At 46.4% G+C, this 23,050-nt stretch overlaps 1 protein-coding gene across 1 annotated transcript in view; it reads left to right on the plus strand.

Annotated features, from left to right (window-relative positions):
• The first annotated feature begins 828 nt into the window (after positions 1-828).
• Positions 829-23,050, plus strand: part of Sec24d (SEC24 homolog D, COPII coat complex component) — an 83,419-nt gene continuing 61,197 nt past the window's right edge. Inside the window, exons 1-6 of the mRNA XM_057793339.1 lie at positions 829-883; positions 2,881-3,040; positions 8,706-8,838; positions 16,864-17,018; positions 19,004-19,282; positions 19,552-19,685. Of these exons, the coding sequence (XP_057649322.1) occupies positions 2,920-3,040; positions 8,706-8,838; positions 16,864-17,018; positions 19,004-19,282; positions 19,552-19,685 (822 nt within the window). The 5' untranslated portion in view covers positions 829-883; positions 2,881-2,919. The remainder of the gene's footprint in view (positions 884-2,880; positions 3,041-8,705; positions 8,839-16,863; positions 17,019-19,003; positions 19,283-19,551; positions 19,686-23,050) is intronic.

Raw genomic sequence — 23,050 nt, forward strand, 5'->3', positions numbered from 1 at the left:
GTGGATCCCTGTGAGTTCGAGGCCAGCCTGGTCTACAGGAGCTAGTTCCAAGACAGGCTCCAAAGCTACAGAGAAACCCTGTCTCGAAAAACAAAACAAAAAAACAAAACAACAACAACAAAAAAAAAACCTGAGTAAAATGTACAGCTATTCCAAACTCCGCTGCGGACTGAACTCATAGTTTCTATTTTGATAGTGAGACATGGTTGGAAACTAGTCTAATGGTCCTGATTTTAGGGCAAAACTAGGTGTTTCTCAACTGTTTTTTTTTGGGGGGGCACGACTAAAAATTATGTACTTTGACACCTGTGAGTTCCTGTTTATGGGTGAGACATACCATCCGTCCCTCAGAGGTCCTGCCACCTTTGCTTCCTTGAGGAAATCTCAGCTGTGCAATCTTACGTTATGGACATCCTCTTCTCTCGTTCCACACCTAACCAGGCTGCCTTGGGCCTTCCTTCCTCTGTTGTAATGCTGGAAGACGTCATCAAATTATCTGTACACGAGCCAGATTGCTCTTGCAACCGTGCAGCCGCCAACGCGCGTCCCTTCCAGCAAGAGAAGCGCAGGGCGGCTATTCAGAGCCACCTGTTGAACACAGAGCGCGCCCTCCTCGCTCGGGTCCCTCCCACGGGCTCGGGGCGGAACGAAACCGGAGGATCTTTGACAAGTTGGAGGAGGCGGGGCCTGGAGAAGGAAAAGCCGAGAGGAAAAGACCCGGAAAGAGGCGGGAGGCCGCAGCGGGAGGCGCGGCCCCGCCCCCGCCGGTGCGCGCCGCGGGAGCGAGCGGGTCCAGCGCGCGCGCAGCCGGGCGCCTGACGTGGCACTCACAGTCCAGAGCGACTCGGTGGCGGCGGCGCGGGGCGCGGAGCGTGCAGAGCAGGTACCGGGGACGCGGGGCGCAAGAAGCAGGGAGGGGGATGGGGAGGCTGGGGAGTCGCAGGTACGGCGGGCTCGGGGCGCAGCTGGGGTGCGGAGCTGGGGTGCGGCTGCACCGCGACTCCCCATCAACTTGGCTCCCCGGTTCCCCGAGGAAATATTCCGAGGGAATATGGCAACTCCAGCGTTCGGCTTCGGGACATCATTAGAGCGGAACGTGAACTTGTCCCGGGTGACAGTGGACAGGGAAGGGTGTGTTTGTGGAATCCAAGCGCTCTACGTTTGGATCCGAGGCCGGTCTGTGCCAAGTGGCTTTCTGCCATGTCGCCCGCTTGCAGCTGAGTCAGGATTCAGCAACTTGGTGATCTGGGTGAGGAAGTTTGACGTGGCACAGTAGGGTGAGGAAGCGAAATCCTCCCAGGACCAGGGAAGCGGGATGGGCTGCTTCCCGTTGTTTGCAGTGAGCATCGCTGCCCCGCTTCCCTCCCGCAGCTGCTGCGTGGGTGTGCCGGTGCGGTCTTCGAAAGGGGCTGGGCTGGTTGGGGCCAAGCAGTCTGCCACGTCTCTCTAGGCGCAGTGGGAGGAGGGAAAGTGTTGTCAGGAACACAGTGGACTGGAGACCTTTGTCTGCCTTTCTGTTCTCCGTTAAGAAGGCAGTGACCTCATGATACTTTTTCTTGGTGGCCACTCAGAATCTTAAGTTTTAATATGAAAATAAAGCTAAAGTGTGAATTTTGGCCTTCACGTTTTAGCTTGGCTAGCCATTTCCAGAATAAAGACAGAGCCCATGTCTTAAAGGCGTTGCTAATCTTTACCTAAAAAAGAAGCAACAAGAAATGACAGGACACACACGCAAATGCCTGGTGGAGAAACTGGAAACTAGAGAACCAATGTGTCACAAGTAATATGGCTTTTGGACACTTCATTTTCTAAAACAGAAAACTGAGGCCCAGAGAGACTCTTCAGTTTGCCCTGGGTCACAAAGCTATACATTGGCAGATAGGAGATGAAAATCCATTTCCCACCCTCCCCCCCCAGAATTTTGAGCACCCCATATCTTGTTGCAAATGTCTTTTGAAAGCCAGGAGGTGGTGGCACACACCTTTAATCCCAGCACTAGGGAGGCAGAGGCAGGTGGATCTCCATAAATTCGAGGTTAGCGCGGTCTACAGACAGCCAGGTTACACAGAGAAACGCTGCCTCGAGGGTAAAACAAGTTAAACAAACAAGCAAACAAATGTCTTTTGAAAGCCTCTCTAGGAGGTATGTTTTCTCAAAACCTGGAAACATAAATGTGTACCACTAACATAAGTGTGTATTTGGGTTCTGAATAGACTCAGTGGGACTGTTACATTTGTTGATTGAATATAGGTGCTTGAATCTGAGGTGTGACATCATGTAAGTCAGAATCCTACCTAGCATCTTTGGCGGTGATGGTTGGAGCTGCCACTGGCTTGTCAAATTGTAAGTCACAGAGGCGAGTATCCCTTCTATCTCAGCTTATAGTCAATGGACTCTGCCTTTTCCTTAACTGCAGATTAAGATGGCTAATTAGAAGGGCACCAGAAAGCTCCAAGTCATGAAACATCTGGCTGCAGACGGCTTGTAGTCATTCTGGCCAGTCACTTGAACAGCATGACGTTGTCTCAAAATGTGACCATGGAAACCAAGACACAGAATTGTAGGAATACTAATGAGAGACTGTAGGAAGCAATTCAGGCTTCCCGGAGAAAGAGTGGTTCGCAATTACTATTCAGATCTGTGCCTGGGAATTTTCCTGGGACCGCTGAAATGATGCTACTGAATCCCAAAGAGATGTCGTAAGCTGTGTCCAGAGGATAATAACATGATACATAATGCTGTATACAATGAAGATATTTCCCGGATGGACACTTCTACTGTTTTTCAAGCCATCCTGAATGTTTCTTGATAGTGTTTATATTTCTAATAGCATTAAGTATCTAAAATTCTCTTGTCAACTTCTTGTTTTTACCCTTGCAGGGTTCTTCTGCAGTAGCTCTCCTTTGGAATGATAGTTTCATGATGAGCCAACAAGGTTATGTGGCGACACCCCCGTATTCTCAGTCCCAGCCTGGAATGGGCCTTTCTCCCCCTCATTATGGACACTATGGGGATCCGGCCCATGTAACTTCTCCACCAGGTAAATTGTTCTTTTCACTTGTATGTGATTATTCATTCCCTGGATTCGGAGGCATGGGATAGTCCTAGTTGGTGGGCATTAACGAGATGGGAGCAAGCAGGCTTTAGCCATTAACTGAAGCTGTGGGTTGATATGACAGCATCGTTTTAAGAGGATCTTACAGCAAGATACACGGAGTACATGCTTATCTCTTAGATCTACTTCTTCAGCCTTGAAGTCTTTCTATGCCTGACCACTGTTTTCCACCCTTCTCCTGTTTACTTAGGCATGGCATGCTCACGTTCAGAGCAATTTGGTCTCTTTCCTTGAAGCCTACCTTTTACTAGTATTCCACATCACATCTGAGCATCACTCAGCACCCAAACTTTCATTATTACAAAACCGAAATACAGCCGGGCGGTGGTGGCACATGCCTTTAATACCAGCACTTGGGAGGCAGAGGCAGGCAGATCTCTGTGAGTTCGAGACCAGCCTGGTCTACAAGAGCTAGTTCCAGGACAGGCTCCAAAACCACAGAGAAACCCTGTCTCAAAAAACCATAGGTAAGCACTCAAGAGATTGAGCCAGGAGGGTAAGGCGTTCAGGACCAGCTTTGGCTAGACAGTAAGTTCAAGTCCAGTCTTGGCTACATGGGACCCTGTCTCCAGGAAACAAACACAAACTCCAAAATCAAAACAGGGGCTTTTATTTATTTTGCCTGTTCCAATCTAGTCAATCTCCCAGGAGTTTATTTTTTGATTTTCTTTTAAAATTCGTCTTACATGTTTGAGAGTTTGCATCATGTTTGTGTGTGTACCACCTGACTGTATGACTTCCCATTGTGTCTCTTATAGTTAAGTTCCTTAGGCCTTCGTTATTTTATCAGTTTCTTCTTTTCAGTTCACTGGCTCTGTCCCCTCATCTGTTACTCCGCAGACACCAACCTGTCGCTGGAGTGCTGGTTTATCTTCACTAGGCGCCTGGCTAGCACCCTGCTCTCCCAGGAAAATGTCATCCGTCCTCCATGTTGTCTTCACAACTGTTCATCTCATCCTCCTGCAGCTGCTTCCCCAGCTCGCTTATAGATCCTTCCCCCTGCTTTATTCCCTGACTCCATGCTGGACGTTAAACCATTTCCCACACTGTTGTACTAGGTAGAGAGGGCTGGGTGATAGAGCATTTGCCTAGTGTGCATGAGGCTCGGGGTTCCCTTCCCCAGCACCAACTCACAGATACTTTACACACATATTGTATGTGATCTTTTCGCTGGTTTCCGACAGACAACCTATCTGTTCCATCAGAGTAGCCAGTGCCGAATCTGGCTTTGTGTTTTGCACAGATTACATCTCTCACAGCACCCATTGATTGTGTTTTTGTGACTTTTGTGTTATGTGGTAACAAATCTAACAGACTTTTTGAGTGAGCAAAGTACTCGTCACAAAACAACAAATACAATGATCTCAGGCTCAGTCCATATATTTCGTATTCATCCCGAGGACAATATGTACAGCCAGCAGTTTGACAGTTACAGTTCGGGGGAGAGCCTCGGAAAGGGAGAGGAGGGTGGCAGGGAAGCACACAGCAGCAGGAGGAGGAAAGTACCAAGCTCTGAGATGGGATCAGGGCCAAAGCATCTCCTCAGAGAAGTGACCTGAAAGGCCAGTGAGACATGTCAGTAGGAAGCACGGTGGCTTGCTGGTGTAAACTAGACACTCAGCATGTGACTCAGGGGGGGTCCTCACAGTGCACAGTAATGGGGTCATAGCAAAGGCGCCACTGGAGTGATTTAAACTGGAAAGGGTCACACTCCAGTACGCAGCGAGAAGGAACTACCCTGGATATTAGGAGGTGTGGAGGAGAAACTAGGAGTGGGTATACTATGTTGGGGGCAGGGTTTCTAAATCTTAGCATTCTTAACATCTGGCGTGAACTCATTCACATTCTCTGTCTCTCTTTCCATCTCTCTTTCTCTCTCTCATGTGCGTGTGTGCGTGCACCGATGTGTGTGTGTGTGTGTGTGTGTGTGAAAGGGATGTTTTGCCGGGCGGTGGTGGCGCACGCCTTTAATCCCAGCACTTGGGAGGCAGAGGCAGGCGGATCTCTGTGAGTTCGAGACCAGCCTGGTCTACAAGAGCTAGTTCCAGGACAGGCTCCAAAACCACAGAGAAACCCTGTCTCGAAAAAAAAAAAAAAAAGAAAAAAAAAAGAAAGGGATGTTTTGTGCACTTAGCAGCATCTATGGTCTATGGTCCATGTCCACCAGACACCAGTGGTACCTCCCTCTTCCTCAAGGAGTTTTATCAAAACTTTTGTCAAAATGTGCTGGCATTTCCAAGAGTCCTTTGAGTGGAAAAAAATCTGTGACTGGAAGCAGAGAGACCCGACATGTTACTGTTGTAGTAGTGGGGTTGGGGTTAGGCCTGGGGTAGTGATAAGTGGCTGCTACTACAAACACAACTTTATATAGGTAACCACTATCTCTTATATAGGTAACCAGAGCTTTGGGAGCACTGGCCATTAGGACCTTATTTTTTTATTTTGTTTTGTTTTAGATAAAGATTTTTTTTCTTCCCACAAATGTTCTTTGATTTTTGTTTTCCTTTGCTAGAAATAGGGTCTGATTTAAGGTCTGCTTTTCCATGATGCTGTTTTGATCAGAATCCCTTTGCTGATAACAGAATCTCTTGTAGTGGAAAGGAATTTGTTAAGGGATATCAGGAGACAAACAGAGAAAGGCCCAAGCCCTAGACTTAGGATCTTATCTGGTCTACAGAGAGGCACAGCCCACATAGGACAGTTCTATCAAAAATCACTTCCTTCGAGGCCAGAAGGACAGCCCCTGTGACAGCACTAGCCCAAGTTCCTCAGAGGTGTGTTGCTTTGCATATTAAAAAAGAAAAAGAAGAAAGAAACTGTAGAGGATCCTGGGAAATAGAGTCTGTGTTTCTAGCTGAGGATCCTGGGAAATAGAGTCTGTGTTTCTAGCTGAGGACCGGATGTGAAGGCAAGCCTGGAGGGCACTGATGCTCTTGCCCAGCAACCCAGCCCATAACACCTGCCACCATGTTAGAGATGGCTGTGGGTTTTGACACTTTCTTCTGGCATGAGCAGTTCTTTCCCCTGCTGTGGTATTCATTTCCTCTTAAAGTTCCCCTCCTGCTCTAGAGAACCCAATCCTCTTTGTGTCTGGTCACTTTTTTTGTTTGTTTGTTTGTTTGTTTGTTTGTTTTTCGAAACAAGGTTTCTCTGTGGCTTTGGAGCCTGTCCTGGAACTAGTTCTGTAGACCAGGCTGGTCTCGAACTCACAGAGATCCGCCTGCCTCTGCCTCCCGAGTGCTGGGATTAAAGGCGTGCGCCACCATCGCCCGGCTGTGTCTGGTCACTTTTGAAAATGTCAACTGTGTGGCCCATCAAAGACTCTGCCTCTGCAGGTCACCATGATACTGATTTCCCTTTGCCCTGGGGACAGAGTCCAAATGACACACCAGACTTTGTAGCCCGATTCCAACCAATCTGGATGGTGATTTCTATACTTGCCACCTTACCCCCGCACTGTGTCCACCCAACCCTTCGCCAGTCCCTGATGAGGCCATGCTCTCTCAGACCATGGGTCAGGCTCCACTTCTGGCTAGAATCCCATATCCTGTCTGCTGTTTAAAGAAGCTGCTGTCCCAAAGGTGCACCTCAAGCTACCTTTCCTCATTGATTTCTCCAGGAAGGTTAGGAGCCCCTCTGTGTTTTGTAACTCTAGTCACATGACTGGGTCACTGTTTCTTACATGGCTATGTCCTCCATAAGTGCTCTTAGTGAGTTTGAATCATTGTTGACTTCGAAAAGCAAGAAGGAGAGCATATCTTAATGTGACCAGTATATAACAGTGTAGCAGGAACAGTAAAAACCCAGAGACAGATATTGGCGTTCAAGCTGAAGATCAGCAAAGCAAAGCAGCCAGCCACTGGCTCTTACCTCTGCCTCAGACTGAAATGGGTGATCCTGCCTCCATGAATCCTCAGACTGAGACTGAGTTGAGACCTGTCTCCTCCCGTCTTATTCTCCTTGCTTGTGCTTGGATTAAAGGTGTGCATTGCCACCACCTGGTCCCTATACTAACTAGTCTGCCCAGACTGAAGGGCAAAAGGCAGCGGAAGCAATTTAACGAGACTATAATTTTAAAATGATAAAATATAAAAAAGGACGGGGCTATAACTTGGGTTATTTACTGGGGCGTGCCTCACATGTGGGGTCTTGGGTTCAATCCTCAGCAGAAGGAATGGTGCTAGAAGAGAGGAGGCTTGATAGGCATTGCACTCTATAATCTCTCCTAAAGCCTGCTGCTCCGGCAGTCATGTGTGTTGGGTTACCCAAAGACATTGGGACAGTTTGACGAGGCCTTGCTGGGTGACTGCAGACCATGCGGTCATTCCTCTTCCGTCTGGGGCTGGGTGTGGGTAAAGGTGCTGGCGGCAGGGAACAAAAAGGAGTCAGCCTGAGTGTGGATACCAGGTGTCATGGAGACCACACAGGCAGCTTGGAGGTCACAGGGGCACACCCCAGAGGGTAGGACGGAAGCTTAAGGGACTCTGCTGGGTAGAGTAGATTTTACTTTCAGTTTACGAAGATGACAATTGAGGTCCCAGAGGAAGCTCCTTGTCTAGGTCTGACAGCTGCTAGTTAAGCAAATGCGGCTTGGGGTTCTCCACCACAAAGTCCAGCTACTCCTCTGCCATGGCTGCTTTAGAAAAAAAGAGAAAGGCCTTCAAGTTCTCTGTGCTGGCAAGTTTTATGTCAACTTGCTACAAGCTAGAGTTATCTGAAGGGAGGGAGCCTCAGTTGAGAAAATGCCTCCAGAAGATCCAGCTGTGTAGGCAAGCCTATAGGGCATTTCTAATCAGTGATTGAAGTGGGGAGGACCCAACTAATGTGGTTGGTGCCGTCTCCAGGCCGGTGGTCCTGGGTTCTATAAGAAAGCAGGTTGGACAAGCTAATAAGCAACACTCTTCCGTGGCCTCTGCATCAGCTCCTGCCTCCAGGTTCCTGCCCTGTTTGAGTTCCTGTCCTGCCTTCCTTCAGTGATGGATTATGATGTGGAAGTGGAAGCCAAAGAGCCGCTTTCCTTCCCAGTTTACTTCTTCATGGTGTTTCATCACAGCAATAGAAACCCTAATTAAGATATTCTCCGAGGAACCTCTGCAGGAAAGTGGTCACTGCAAGCCTCATCAGCCATTGTCTGTGGTTCCCTCATTCTGGGTCTGATGATGTCAACACTCCCTCAGCTGTCTCAGGATATGCAGGACTGACAGCCCGCTTCTCCAGAGCCCTGGCAGGGGCTCGTCTTATATGCATTTAGGATGCTCTACCAGGCTGCTCTCTGATTCTTTGACTTAGTTATCACCCTCTTATATATATTTTTGTGAGATCCTGAGTTCTGTTAGGGCACCTCCACCACATGTAGAGTTTATTTCCTTTGGTTAACTTTCAGCTTGGTAAAATAAATAAATAAATATTTCTTTTTGTTCTTTTAATATTATCATTACTAAGTTATAATAGGCACTGTGGAGCGGGTGGCTGAGGGAGGCTGGAAAGACCTTGTGGCCCACCCTTTGGCCTTCACTCGGGTTGTTAATCTTCCTTCCTATTATCTCTCTTTGCACTTCAGTGTGCCCATAACTGTTCCCTTCTGTTGCAGGCATGATGAAGCAGCCCTCGGGGCCTTTGGGAGCCCCTGCTCCTTCAGGGCTCTTGCCCCCAGGCCCTTTACCTCCTGGACCCCCACAGTTTGGCCCAAATGGAGCCCATGCCCCAGGCCATCCTCCCCAAAGGTGAGCTAAGTGTACTTCAACCCTCATTTGAATATGCTCTGTATTCTGGAAGTATCTTCTAAACTCGTGTGTTTCTTGGTTGAAAGTTTAATATCTTTGTATGTTCCATATTTAATAATACATATAAATTGCTTGTATGTATTTCAGTTTGGGGTTATATTCAGCTATTTTTACAGGTTTTACTTATTTATTTGAGTCAGGGTTTCTCTGTGTAGCTCTGGCTGTCCTGGAACTCACCCTGTAGACCCGGCTGACCTTGAACTCACAGAAATCTGAGCACTCCTAGAGTGCTGAGATTAAAGACTTGTGCCACCACCACCACCTGGCAATTATTTTTAGAGTTTTGTGTTTATCTCCAGTTCATTCAGACGTCTATAGTCTATATGTCTTTCAAAATATTAGATCGTGCTGAGCATGGTGGTACATATCTTTAATCTCAGCCCTTGGGAAACAAGTAGGCAGATCTCTGTGAGCTTGAGGCCAGGCTGATCTGCATAGCAAGTTCCAGACCAGCCAGGGCTACATAGTGAGATTCTGACTCAGAACAGAACAACAATCCATTAAAACCTAGAAATTCTCTTAGATCATTCTCTTCTCCCGAGATGTCCACACACCTGTGTTCATTCCCCATAAGTGCTTACCAAAAGTCTTAAGGTGAAGTCGGATTGAAGCGAGTGGTGTAGTCTGTGGCTTCGATAGAATAAGCATGTTTATGTCAACGAGGGACAGGCTTGCTGTAGAAGCAACTCAAAAAAATACAGCTTGTGTTTATTCATAATTAATTGAGAAAGAGGAAGTCAGGAGTAGGCCTGAGATATTGAGAGCCTCTTATCCATAACGGACTATCACTTGGGGTGGAGCCAGCTGCACACTTCAAGGCTCAGAAATCTCAGTGTTATTTGTCTCACAAGCTGTTGCCACCAAACGGAGTTCAGCTCCTGGTGGCATTTACCTTGGAGCTGCTCCAGGGGTGGCCCAGAGGCCCCATTTCCCAGTTTTTTCTCCCAAGTTGTCAGGTGGAGTGGGGGGTGGGGCCTTTTAGGTCTGTGCCTTTGAGGAACGATGCCATTCCTGGTACTGAGAAGATGGGAGATTCTGAAATCAGCAGCCAATGCCCTTGCCTTTTGAGTCTGACCCTCCTGGATTTTGTTTGTTGTGGTAACCATGACTAAAGATGTAGCTATGGCGGCATCACAGAGAAGTGTCACACAGGGGACCAAAAAAAAAAAAAAAAAAGAATTTAATTTGTGAGCGCACCTGTGGTTTGAGCACAAAGCAGGGGTTCATCAAAGATCTTGTTGTGATCAGGCCATTAGTCTCCAAAGCACGATGGATGGGCAATGAGGGTGCCCAGTGCTGAGAGCCATTGGATGTAGTGGTATATACCTCTATCTAGCAGGAAGACGGAGGCAGAAGGACTGTCGTGAGTTCAAGGCTAGCCTGGGTTATATAGCTCTAGGCCAGCCTAGACTCCAAAGTCAAACTCTGCTTCAGAAATCCAAGGAGTGTTCTATAGCTGTGGATCCTGTACAGTGTACGGCCAATCTGCCAGATAAGGCAGACTCACCGGTGCATAGTGGCGTGCCTGTTGTGGGGGAAACCGAAAGCTTTCTGACTGGATGTGACATCCTGTCTACAGAAGGACTTCCCGCTTGATACTGTGAACCTGGTTAAAGCTTGCTGCTGGCAAGGTCACTCTAGGGCAGAGTCTACTGCTGTCATTTTGCTAAATGGATATATAGCTAAAGTGCTTTCTAGAGTTTTAATATAAATATACATATATTTTTGTTTATATTCACATACAATATTAATATACATTTATGCTTATAGCCATATGCTAGTGCTGCTGTAAATTGGCAGGCCTGCTGTAAAAGCAGCTCAAGAAATACAGCCTGTGCTTGTATTTGTAGTAAACTGGGAAAGGGGGAGTCAGAAAAGTCTCCTTTGTAACAGGAATTGATAGCGCAGAGACTCATAACTGAGCAGAGCACTGAGAATAAGTGCCAGTCGAGTGCTCAGGCCGCAATGGGACATCACCCCTTCCCAAGTTCAGCGGTCATGGCGGAGAGGGGCTGAAACAATTTAAGAGCCGGAGGATGGGGAGCAGATCTCTGAAGCTGTCTTCTGTATGTGACGTCATCAGCGTGGCCGTGAACGTACTGACAGGAGCTGTGGAAACCTACATGTGTTTAATACAAAATTAGGTCCTAAACATCCCATTGTGGATCTGGGGCGACCTCGTGAAGTCCTACCCTTCCCTGAGGAGCAACTGGTCATTGGTTACCAGGCGATGCGGGGGATGCCATCTTTTTCAGTGGGGTGGCGCTTGGTGAATTTCCCATGCCCTGTAAAATAGCCTCTCTCCCATATTCATCCAGTTGACTGTAATTAAACTTAGTGATTCAAAAACAACAATATCCCCCCCAACAAGCCATGAAAGCTGTTGAAATAGGAATTGCATGAGCAGGAATTGGGGAGGGATAAGAGAACATACGGAGAATTCATATTACCACAATACATTGTAAAAATATATGGAATTGTTAGCCAGGCAGTGGTAGCACACGCCTTTAATCCTAGCACTCGGGAGGCAGAGGCAGGTGGATTGTTGTGAGTTCAAGGCCAGCCTGGTCTACAAGAGCTAGTTCCAAGACAGGCTCCAAAACTACTGAGAAACCCTGTCTTGAAAAACCAAAAACAAACAAACAGTATATGAAATTGTCAAAATGGTGTTAAGTTTTAAAATGCCTAAGAATAAATAAATATAGAAAAGAAATACTCAGAACCTCAAGGTAGCTTTGGCCCCAGCAGCTGAGTAGCCTGGGCTGTTGATATTGTTCCTTGGCCTTAATTCCTCACTGGAAACAGGAGGAAGTGATCTTCTTAGTTCAGAGAGGAAAGGAAGACGATCCAGGACAGTTCATCACGGTAATCCCCCTCCCTGGTATCTCAGGATTCAAAAAAGAAAGCCAAGGTAGAACCAGTGGCTTTGAGAACAAGATTTGGTCACTGGTATTGGCCCAGCTGGTGGATCTCTTTGATGTGTTGTCACGTCTGGGAATGACATCATGAGCCCAGTACCAGGGCTGGCACCCTGAGGAGTGGAGACATGTTTGCCAGGCATGCCTTCGGAGGTTGTTGGCAGAATAAATTCTCGTCACATGCTCTGTACATGTTCTCCACATGTACAGTGTGAGCTACAGGTTCTAAGGGAGCTGGAGACGTCCTGGGGCTTAGTGATGCTCGTGTGTCTGGGATGCCGCTGGTGTTTACAGGTCTGCTCACCGCCAGCACAGAACCCTGGGTAGGGATGCGGTGACTACGCTGGTCAGGTGTTTCCCATAGTACTGATCGTTATTTTAGAGCGTTCTCCTACTCAGAGAAGTCTGTTGTGATTCACTGCGCTGATAACCAGCAGCTGCTCGACGATCTACATAGTTGCATCTTTTAGTTGCATTTTTTTTTCTTGATCTCTTTGAGCCTTCTTTTGCTCATCGCAGTTCTAGGAATAGCAGGCGGTATGTAACCTACAGCCTAGCCTGTGTGTGTAGTAGGCACTTCCATCCAGGTTTGTATAGCCTGTGATGTTGATACAGGGGCAAAAACCACCTAGGGACACATCTCTCAGAGTATCCTGTTGTCAAGTGGTGTGTAAGCCACTTAACCTCTGTGTGGTTTTGCTTTCTCAACACATCTAATACATGGTTGTGAGGACTTTGCATGCCGATGACTTCATGCAACACACAATGCTAATCACAGTCCACAGACTCAGTACATGTCAGCAGCTCTCAGCATCGTTTCATTGGCTCTCACATGCCATGTCACTGGATAGAAAGTCCACTTGCTATCTCTGGATTGCTCTCCCTCAGGCTGGTGACTCCAGGAAGTCAGACTCGGAATCTGCTTGGACTCTGATTGCAAGGAAGCACAATTAGGTCCTGTTCTTTCCCCAGCACTTTTGATGTGGTACAAGTTGAATATTGGCCTAAAAGTTAGACGTAGGTTTGGAAGATGAAAAAGTTAGGGGGAAGTCCGATATGCAGGCTGGGTTTCCAGGTTGCCTCTTATCTGCTCTGTGGGACACGTTTCTGTACACACAGGGCAGTGCAAAGGCCAGGGACAGAGTGATCTGTGATGAGTCACACTCTCCTGATGACGGAGGCTCAGAGGAGAATAGATGTGTGTAACCTCCTTGCTTTCTCTCTCTCTCTCTCTCTCTCTCTCTCTCTCTCTCTCTCTCTCTCTCTCTCCTCTCTCTCTCTCTCCATTCCTCCTTCTCTTTGCATCTTTCCTTTATGTTTTAAAAAGCTTTTTTAAAATGGCGTTTTAATTTACTCTTTGAGATTGTCATGCATGTGTTCACTGTATTTTGATCATACTCACCCCGTCTTCCTCCCAGACTCCTCCCAGAACCCCACGGACCCTCCCTACTTCATTTGCTCTTTTGTTGTTTAACTCACTGAGTCCAGTGAGTGCTGTCACCATGTAAATGTGTGTAGGGCCATCCGCTGGGGCATGGGCAGCTCCCCAGGGCCCACTTCCCTGAGGAAAACAGCTCAGGGGCAGGACCTTGTGATTCTGATTCCAACCCTTTTTGATGATGGAATCGCTACTGACTTGATCGAGTACAGGTATTCGCAGCCGTTGGGAGTGCGTGCGTGCAATAATCTTGTCTAGAAAACGCTGTTTCCCGGCCATTCTTCACAATGTTAGGCTCTGACAGGCTCCCGACCTCCTCTCTCACAGTGGTCTCTGAGCGAGTGGGTGGGAGATAAATGTTCTGTTGTGGCTGAGTACACCACAGTCATGTATTTCCTTTGACCTATTGTGCGTAGTTGTACTTAATCTCTATCCATGGTGAAAGGAAGCCTCTCTGATGAGGTCTCAGAGCTGTACTGGCCTGTGGACATAATGATGAGTATTTAGAGGGCATTTTGATACTGGCTCCATTTAGCAACACAGTATTTGTAGGCTCCATCCTAAGGCATGTGAGTTCCCTGATCATGGTTTCTTGGCTGTATTTACAATACTGGGCATGTGTATGTATGTCCTCCTGTAGAGTAAGCCTTAAATCCAGTAATGCTTGGTTTCCCCCATAACATTCATGCCATTGATGCATCCATGCGTATATCTTGCCATGCTGGCCATTACTATAGTTCACTGGATTGGTCAATAAGGCTTAATAAGACTGTTGATGACTCCCCTCCTCCTAGTGGTCTGCATAGCAGCTTCTAGCACCGTGAAAGCTAGCCAGAAGAGGGGCAATTTCCAGTTCAGTAGCAACTGGATCTTTCCATGTCCCGTGTCTCAAGTATGTTGTATCTTCAGCAATAGGATCTTACTGTGAAGTTCTGGAGTAATAGCACAGCCAACTATAGCAGTAGCCTGTATTGTTTTGGAGGGGTTATGAGATCACACTGACCAGTAGCGTAAACCTAAATCTAGCCATCAGGTAAATGCAAAGTAAACTACCTTGAGACTTTATTTTACCCCAACCAGACTGCCTAAGGTTAAGAAAATAATTTACAGCAAATCCTGGAGTGCTGTGGAGAACATTATTCAGTGTTGGTGGGAGTGAAAACGGGTATAGCCACCGTGGAAAGCAGTGTGATGGTTCCTCGAAAGGCTAGAAATAAATTAGCTCTACCACGTGATCCAGCTACACCACTCTCGGGCACATACGCAAAGGACTCTACATCGACTCCAGAGATATTTGCTGATCCATGTGCGTTGATGCTCTAGTCCGAAAAGTCAGGAAATGGAAATAACCTAGATCTGTACAAATTGATGAATGAGTAATGGAAATACAGAACAGATATAGGGTGGAATTTATTTGGCTGTGAAGAAAAAGTGAAATTTTCAGGCCAGTGGATGGAACTGGATATAGTTCTTCTGAGTCTGTTCACCCAGGTCTAGAGAGACAAATGCTGTGTGTTCTCTTTCATATTTGGAGGCCAGCTTTGGATCTGTAGATACTTGTGTTTAAATCTGAACACTTATAGAAGCCAGGAAATTAGAAAGGGTCATCGTGTTTGTATTGAGGGGAGAATAATGGAGGAGGGACGGTCAAACACAGACAGTATGGGTTGGGTAGGAGAATAATGGGATGGGGAAGATTTAAGTGAGGAAGTGGATGGGAGGCCAGGCAGAAGAAAGGGTTTGAGGAGAGATGGACAACACCAATGATCTTTGAAGAAGCCATATAGAAACCTACTGTTTTAGTCACTGTTCTATTGTAAAAGACATCATGACCAAGGCAACTCATACAAAGGGATTTATTTGGGGGCTTGCTTACAGTTTAGTGCATTCTCATCATGGCCAGGAGCATGGTGGCATGTGGGCAACCATTAGAGCCATAGCTGTGAGTGCTACATCCACAAGGGGAGAGAGGAGAGAGGAAGCGAGGGAGACTTGGCCTGGCATGGGCTTTTGCAGCCTCAAAGCCTATCCCCAATATCACACTTCCTCCAACAAGGCCACACCTACTTCAGTAAGGCCACACCTCCTAATAGTGCCACTCTCTATAAGTTTATAAGACCAATTACATTCAAACTACCACACATACCTAGTTGTTTGTTCTTTTGATCATGGTTGAAGTAGGATAACTGTATTTTTTTTCTTTTTTAAAGATTTATTTTTTTTATTATGTATACAGTGTTCTGTCTGTGTGTATGCCTGCATACCATAAGAGGGCATCTCATTATAGATGGTTGTGAGCCACCATGTGGTTACTGGGAATTGAACTCAGGACCTCTGGAAGAACAGCCAGTGCTCTTAACCTCTGAACCGTTTCTCTAGCCCCAGGACAACTGTCTTATACTTACAAGTACTTCTGAAGTTTTCTGCGTAAGGCAGAATTAATCTGTTAAAATTTATACTCTAAGATGTCAGTGTTTCCCATCATAAGGGAAAATGACAGCTAGTCAATACATTGTAATTCATCTGTTTTGACCAAAAAATAGTGAGTTAGAGAATGAAAAGACCCAGATTTCCAACTGAATTTATGAGAATCTACTAAGAAATGTTGCGCTGTAAACAGAGGTCGCTGTGAAAATAAGCCGTAGGCTTTGTTTGCTTGTTTGTAGTGCTGAGGCCTAAATCCTTGGCCTTGAACACGCTAGGAAAGTATTCTTCTGCCGAGCTCTATCCCCATCCTTTCTTTAATGTCTTTTTTTCTTTCTTTTATGTGTATGGGTGGCTGTTTTAGCCATGTGGGTGCTGAGACTCAAACTTGGGTGCTCTGCAAGAGCAACCGATATGTTTAGCCACTGAGCCATCTCTCCAGCAGCTCAGGCTGTGTAATCTAGGGAGCCTTAATTTTTAGTCACAATTGAAAGTTAGCAGGAAAAGATTCACAATGAATCCCCGGTATTTATTAGCTTTCTGTGTTGTATCACTGCTCGGGTGGGGCCACCACTCGGGCCATAGCCATTGCTTAGACCAAAACAGTAACAATAGCACACAACAGACAAACACAGTTTCAGACTACATCGTGGGTAAAGTACGATGGGATTTTTCAATGAGAAAAAACAGAAAAACACTTACTCCAAACTTACTGCAACGTTGACTGCCAGACACCATTTTGTAGGGTGTGCCTCGCCGACTTCAGAATGTAAGACAGGCCGGATTCTGTTTAGAAATTGGGTTGGGATGATAAGCAGGATGATCACCGACACACAACCACAGAGCACGCGCTCTTGTTTTTGTTTTGTTTTGTTCCATTGGTCAAGTTTTGTGAGTGTGAAGTGGCTGCGTTGGGCTCATCCTTTCATTGATTTCCAAAGCTGGCCTTGTGTTCGTGTTAGACTTTTCTCTCCCTCGACATAGGAACCGTGAGTGGAGACATGGGGTTGTGCTGTGGGTTGCTCTGAGCTCAGATCAAGAGTAAATATTTAACTCACAATATCAGTCAATTTTTCCTACTTCATGGAGAAGGTCTTTTTGTTGTTGTTGTAGAATATATTAAGTATTTTGTTTGTCATTTGCTTCTGAAACCCTGGGACACTAACCATTCCTTTTGTCTCTTAGATTTCCAGGACTCCCCCCTGTCAATAATGCAGCACCCTCTTACGCAGCAGGCCAGCCCCTGCCACCGCCACCGTCGTCTTACCCAGGTCCTGGGTCCACTTCCTCTGTCGCCCAGCTGGGCAGCCAGTTCAACTCCATGCAGATCAACAGCTACGGTAAATGTGCACTGTCACTGTTCCTGCAGGGCCCATCCGGTGCTCTTTGTGGTGTGGAAGATGACCCCAGAGACCACACGGCTAGACCACCACTGAGCTATGCTCCCATCGTTGTTAGTTCTTCTTGAAGATAGACCTAACTCTGGCATGACTTTAAAATGCTGACTGGTTCATTTTTGTATAAACCACAGCGATCCGCCTGCCTCTGCCTCCTGAGTGCTGGGATTAAAGGCATGTGCCACTACTGCCCAGCTGACACCCCAGATTCTTTTTTTTTTTTTTTTTTTTTTTTTTTTTTGGTTTTTCGAGACAGGGTTTCTCTGTGGTTTTGGAGCCTGTCCTGGAACTAGCTCTTGTAGACCAGGCTGGTCTCGAACTCACAGAGATCCGCCTGCCTCTGCCTCCCGAGTGCTGGGATTAAAGGCGTGCGCCACCACCGCCCGGCTCCCAGATTCTTTTTTAAAGACGTGCTCCACCACTGCCTGATTGACACCCCAGATTTTTACTTGAAAATATCACACAAATGGCCCTGGTCGAGTCTTTTTTTTTCCTCCGAAATGTCACAAGTCAGGGCTCCATCATCTGCTCTGCTCATGTCCTTGCCTTCTAAGTCCCAACAGAACAATCCACTGATCTCTGAGCACTTAAAGGCTTTCTCAACCCATAGTTCAAATGCTATGGCAATCCTCTAAAAAACACGTGATCAGGCCTGTCACAGCCAGGCTCCACAACCTGATAACAGTTTATGCCTCAGGGTTTCTGTTGCTGCAATAAAACACCGTGGCCAAAAGCAACTTGGGGAGGAAAGAGATTTTAAGTTTTTTTTTTTTTTTTCCCCTTACAGCTTGTAGTCAATCATTCAGAGAAGTCAGAGCAGGAACTTGAGGCAGAACCTGGACACGGGCCTAGGGCAGAGGCCATGGAGGAGTGCTGTTTCCTGGCTGGCTCCTCATGGTTTGCACAGCCTACTTTCTTACAGAATCCTAGGCGTGGCACCACCCACAGTGAGCTGGCCCCTTTCATATCAATCGTCAGTCAAGAAAATGCACCACAGGCCAGTCAGGTGGGGCAGTTTTCTCAATTGAGGGTCCCTCTTTTCAGGGGACTCTAGTGTGTCAAGTTGACATTAATAGCCAGTATTCTCCCTTATTGCTGGTTAGTTGTTAGTATTGATAATAGTCTCCTGGAATACTTTGACCTTCTTACTAGTTTCCAAACGGATGGCCTAGGGAGCAGCTTACCTTCACATAAGCCTGGACCAGGAGACAGCTTGGGTTTCCAGGGTGAATGGCGAGCCTGTGAGTGGCCCAAACCTCCCCCAAGTTATTTCTACCTGTTTCTGAACTCAGACGCTCGAGTCAAACTCAGAATTCACATAATGTATTGAAGGTGTAAGTTATGTGAGTGGTGCTTGCTCTAGACAATTTTTTCTTTCAAATTATTCTGAAGGCTCACTAGGAGATACAGATGTTTTAAAGTAGTTCATGGATCGTGTGGCGTTAATAAACTGGAGTTAAAATTTGTGCTGTCAAGAAGCCTCTTTCTGGGGCTGGAGAGATGGCTAGGGGTTAAGAGCACTTGTTGCTCTTGCAGTGAACCCAAGTTCAGATACCAGCACCCACATGACTGCTCATAACTGCCTATTATTCTAGCTCCTTCTAGCTTCCATGTGTGCACGTACAAGCACGTGTGCATACTCACACACACACAAATGCTAATTTTTTTAAAAATAGAAATTTCTTACCCAAACTAGAGATGTTGCTTTTATATTCTTTTTTTTTGCTTTTATATTCTTATAAAATTTTTATTTGTTAAAAAATGCCCCCAAGTAATATGTTTATTACTTTCTGAGGGAAGATTTTAATTCGTTGCCATGATATATACCTAAATATATAATGCATAAGTGTATGGAAAACAAGTATGTGCTTTGTGGGCATCAGAGCTGAGGAACGTGGCACTGAGGCATGGTCTTCTCTCTTCCACAGGTGTGGGCATGACTTCCCAGAGCCAGGGTCCCCCTGGCCCTCAGCCAGCAGCCTCCTTCCAGGGGCCTCCACAACCCCCACAGCCATCAATTTTGCAGCCAGGACCTCAGGTTCCACCACCGCCCCCCACCGCTCTAAATGGCCCTGGGGTCTCTCCTATGCCTCCACCAACTCACAGGCAGGATGGACTTCCTGGATCTACTCCTCTGAATGCCCAGTACCAGCCGCCACCTCCAGCAGGCCAGACCCTCGGTGGTGCTGGCTACCCTCCACAGCAAGGTAAGGTGGGCAGGGGGAAGCCAAGGTGTGGGTTACCTGGGGGTGTCCTGAGTTGGAGATCAGGTTTGTTTCTGTGTCAACTGTGAAGGGACAGTAGCCTCTGGATAGTGACAGAAGAGAAAGTTAAAGAGGGAGTTAAGAACTCACTTTTAATTTCCTGCTGCATCCAGCAAGATGAACTTGGTGGCATGCTTGATTCAACAGTATAAGATCGTCAGTGAGTCTTACACCTGGGCTTGGAGATTGTCACTTCTTTTTTTTTTTTCAAGCAACCAACTATGGACCACAGATGGGAGGTGCACAGATGCCTTACCCAGGGGCCTTCCCTGCAGGTCCTGCACAGATGGCAGGACCACCAGCACAGCTCCAGAGGAAGCTGGATCCCGACTCCATCCCCAGTCCTGTAAGTGGTCCTTCCTCTCCCACACAGAAATTTTTATATATATATATATATACACACACACATACATTTTTTATTGATATTTATTGAGTTTTACATTTTTTCTGTCCCCCTCCCTGCCTCTCCCCTGCCCCCTTCAACTCTCTCCCAAGGTCCCCATGCTCCCAATTTACTCAGATCTTGTGTTTTCCTACTTTCTACTTCCCATGTAGATTAGATCTATGTAAGTCTCTCTTAAGGTCCTCATTGTTGTCTAAGTTCTCTGGGATTATGGTTTATAGGCTGGCTTTCTTTGCTTTACGTTTAAAAACCACCTATGAGTGAGTACATGTGATAATTGTCTTTCTGTGTCTGGGTTACCTCACTCAAAATAATGTTTTCTAGCTCCATCCATTTTCCTACAAAATTCAAGCTTTCATTATTTTTTTCTGCTGTGTAGTACTCCATTGTGTAAATGTACCACATTTTCCTTATCCATTCTTTGGTCGAGGGGCATTTAGGTTGTTTCCAGGTTCTGGCTATGACAAACAAAGCTGCTATGAGCATAGTTGAGCACATGTCCTTCTCAAACAGAAGCTTTATTAGCACTGGGTTCTCCAGGACCTGTAGAGGTCTGGGACACTGGCCATACGAGGAGGCATGCTCAAGTTCGGAACATGTTGAGGGCTCAGAGGGAGGACTCTGCCTTCTGGATCAGGCACTGTAAGTCACATTGAAAAGGGGACAGATACAGCGAGGTGTGAAGACTTTGGCTATTTTTGTAGTCCTATAAATTTGAAGATGTGTGATAAAGTGTCCAGTGTCTATAACAAACCTCCAAATGCACAGAGTCTAACTTCAGCTGCTCTCGGTGCCTTTGTTATTACATTTATGACATAACTTTTCTTATGGCTTAAATAGGAAAGATCTGCACAAAGGCTTTGCTCCTACTCAGGTGCAGTTTTGGAAGGTTCTGAAACTTTAGGAGATGGGACCTGCCTGGAGGAAGTCAGTCTTTGGGGGCAGTTTGTTCCTTGCCTGTGGCAGTTTGAAGGGAAATGTCTCCTATATGATTTTGTGTTTGACTGCTTAGTCATGGCTGCTGGCACTGTTTGGGGAGGTGAGAAGGTGTGGCCTTACTGGGGGAAGTGTGTCACTGGGGGTGGGCTTTGTGAGTTCGAGTCCTTTCCCACTGCCTGTTTGCTTTCTCTGCTTCATGCTTGTGGTTCAGGGTGTGAGCGAGCGAGCGCTCAGCCTCCTCTTCCTATCCACCCCGTGCTGGCCACAGTCTGCCCAGATTTTCCTGATGTTTGGAAATCTAACCTTCTGGAATCGTGAGCCAAAATAAACTCATAGTTCTATCAGTTGCCTTGGCCGTGATGTTTTATTACAGCACAGAAAAGGAATTAGTATGCGGTCCCTCTCTGCCGTGCTCTCTGCTCACTGTCTGCTATGAAGTGTGCAAACACAGACACATGAACAGCACATACGTGCCGCGGGTTCCTCCACCATGAGGTTCTGCGCAAATACGTGGGGCCCAGCAGCCATGGGCCGAATAAATCTTTCCTCCTTTACGTTGTTTATGCCAGTGACAAAATGTCTTTAACGAAAACAAGATTATTTGGTTATTTGGGTTAAAAATGTGTTTATAGTGAGCTTATTCTAACTCTGTATGTAATTTTAGATACCCGACCCCCAACTTTCCTTCTGACCAGGTCTCTTCCTGTTAGAATCACAGGTGCCTGTAGTATCCTTGGGGATGAGCCTCCCTGTTTCCTACCTTCCCTTAGTTGTCTGGGTCTCACTGCTGACCCTGTCATCAGCAAACACTGCCGACTTTTGGACTAACAGTGAAAGCCTTCTTTCCACCCAGTGCTTCCTGCCTTTGTAGCTTGTTCCCTGGAAAGCTGCAGGGCCCACTCTCCCCACCAGTGCTTTCACACCTGGCAGTGCCCCTTGACTTACACCTTCATCTCTTAACCCTGTGTTTCCATTTGCACGTAAATGGGTATGCACCCTTGTGTTTGGGCCTTTGTGTTGGGGTGTTGTATGCCTGTGTGTGTTTGTGGATGTGCACGTCTCTGTGTGCATGTGTTTATATGTGTTGTATGCAGGTGTTTATGTATATATGTATATCTTTGTGTGTGCATGTGTTTATGTTTGTACATGTGTGTGTTCATGCTGAATATGTATGTGAGTTAGTGGTCTTGCAGGCCTATGTGTATGTATGTGTGTGTATAAATGTTTGTGTCTTTATAAATGTATTTGTTTTTTTCCATGAAGGTGTCAATTTGTGTTTGTATATACTTTGTGTTTGTGTGTATGGGGGGTTGTATGTATGTGTGTATGTATGTATGGTGTGTATATATACATATGTGTATGTGTGTACGTGTGGTATTTGTATGCGTGCATATGTATGTGTGTATGTATTTAAATGTGGGTGTGTATATGTTTGTGTGTGTTTGTATATATGTGTATGTGTCTGCATTTATGTGTGTGGTATGTGCATATATGTATGTGTATATGAAATGTGTGGTATGTTTGTAGGTTTGTGTGTGTGTGTTTGTAGGTGTGGGTTTTTGTTATTGCCCCAGTGTTAAAGTTCCCCAAGGCTTACTCTTTGGAATGAACTTTCCTTCATGGTCTCTTGGTTAGCATTATTCAAAGTACACCCTCAAGCATGTGTGACTGATAGTAGCCGAGAGCATCCTAGGAACTCTTGTCCTAGGGCCTTCTCCATTCAGACACTCCGTTGGTTACTCCTGACTCCAGCTCCCCTCTATACATTTTAAATGCTAGATGACTCTCACCTGATCTCTTCTTGTCCCGCACCTCCGCTTTAGTTATTCCAGCTCTTCAAACATGCCTTGTGTGCCTCAACTTGACCGTGACATTTCCACTGCCCGTATTTAGGCTCCTTTCCTAGGCGTGTGCCAGCCCAACTTGTATGCTCTTTTTTTCATGCCTTTGCCGTCCTTCCGTGTCTCTGCATGTCCACAGCATCCAGCTGCCCGGCAGAGGGCACACTGTTGGTATAGTGATTTATTTGCCACCATTCTCTAGATGCGAACGTCTGCTCCATGGGGCAAGGATCTAGTCTGTACGCTGCTGTCTCTAGCACCTACACAGAGCCTGCTGCTCAGTATGCTGAGTGAAGGGGTGGATGAGCATTAATGAGAAGAAGCAGCAGATGCCACGGCTCGTTGTGAATCTTGAAAGAGTCTATGTGCAAGTCAGCCCCATGTTGTTTATCTTGAGGTAATGACATAGTGATGAAGCTGGAGTCTGTTTGTTTTCCTCTGACCAAAACGACATATTTTTCTAATGAAATAAACTCTTTCTTTCTGAAGGAAAGAGTCCGTCCTCCAGTCCCGAGTGAGGTACTTAAT

Source organism: Chionomys nivalis, chromosome 18 (genome assembly GCF_950005125.1).
Source record: "Chionomys nivalis chromosome 18, mChiNiv1.1, whole genome shotgun sequence".
Lineage (NCBI taxonomy): Eukaryota > Metazoa > Chordata > Mammalia > Rodentia > Cricetidae > Chionomys > Chionomys nivalis.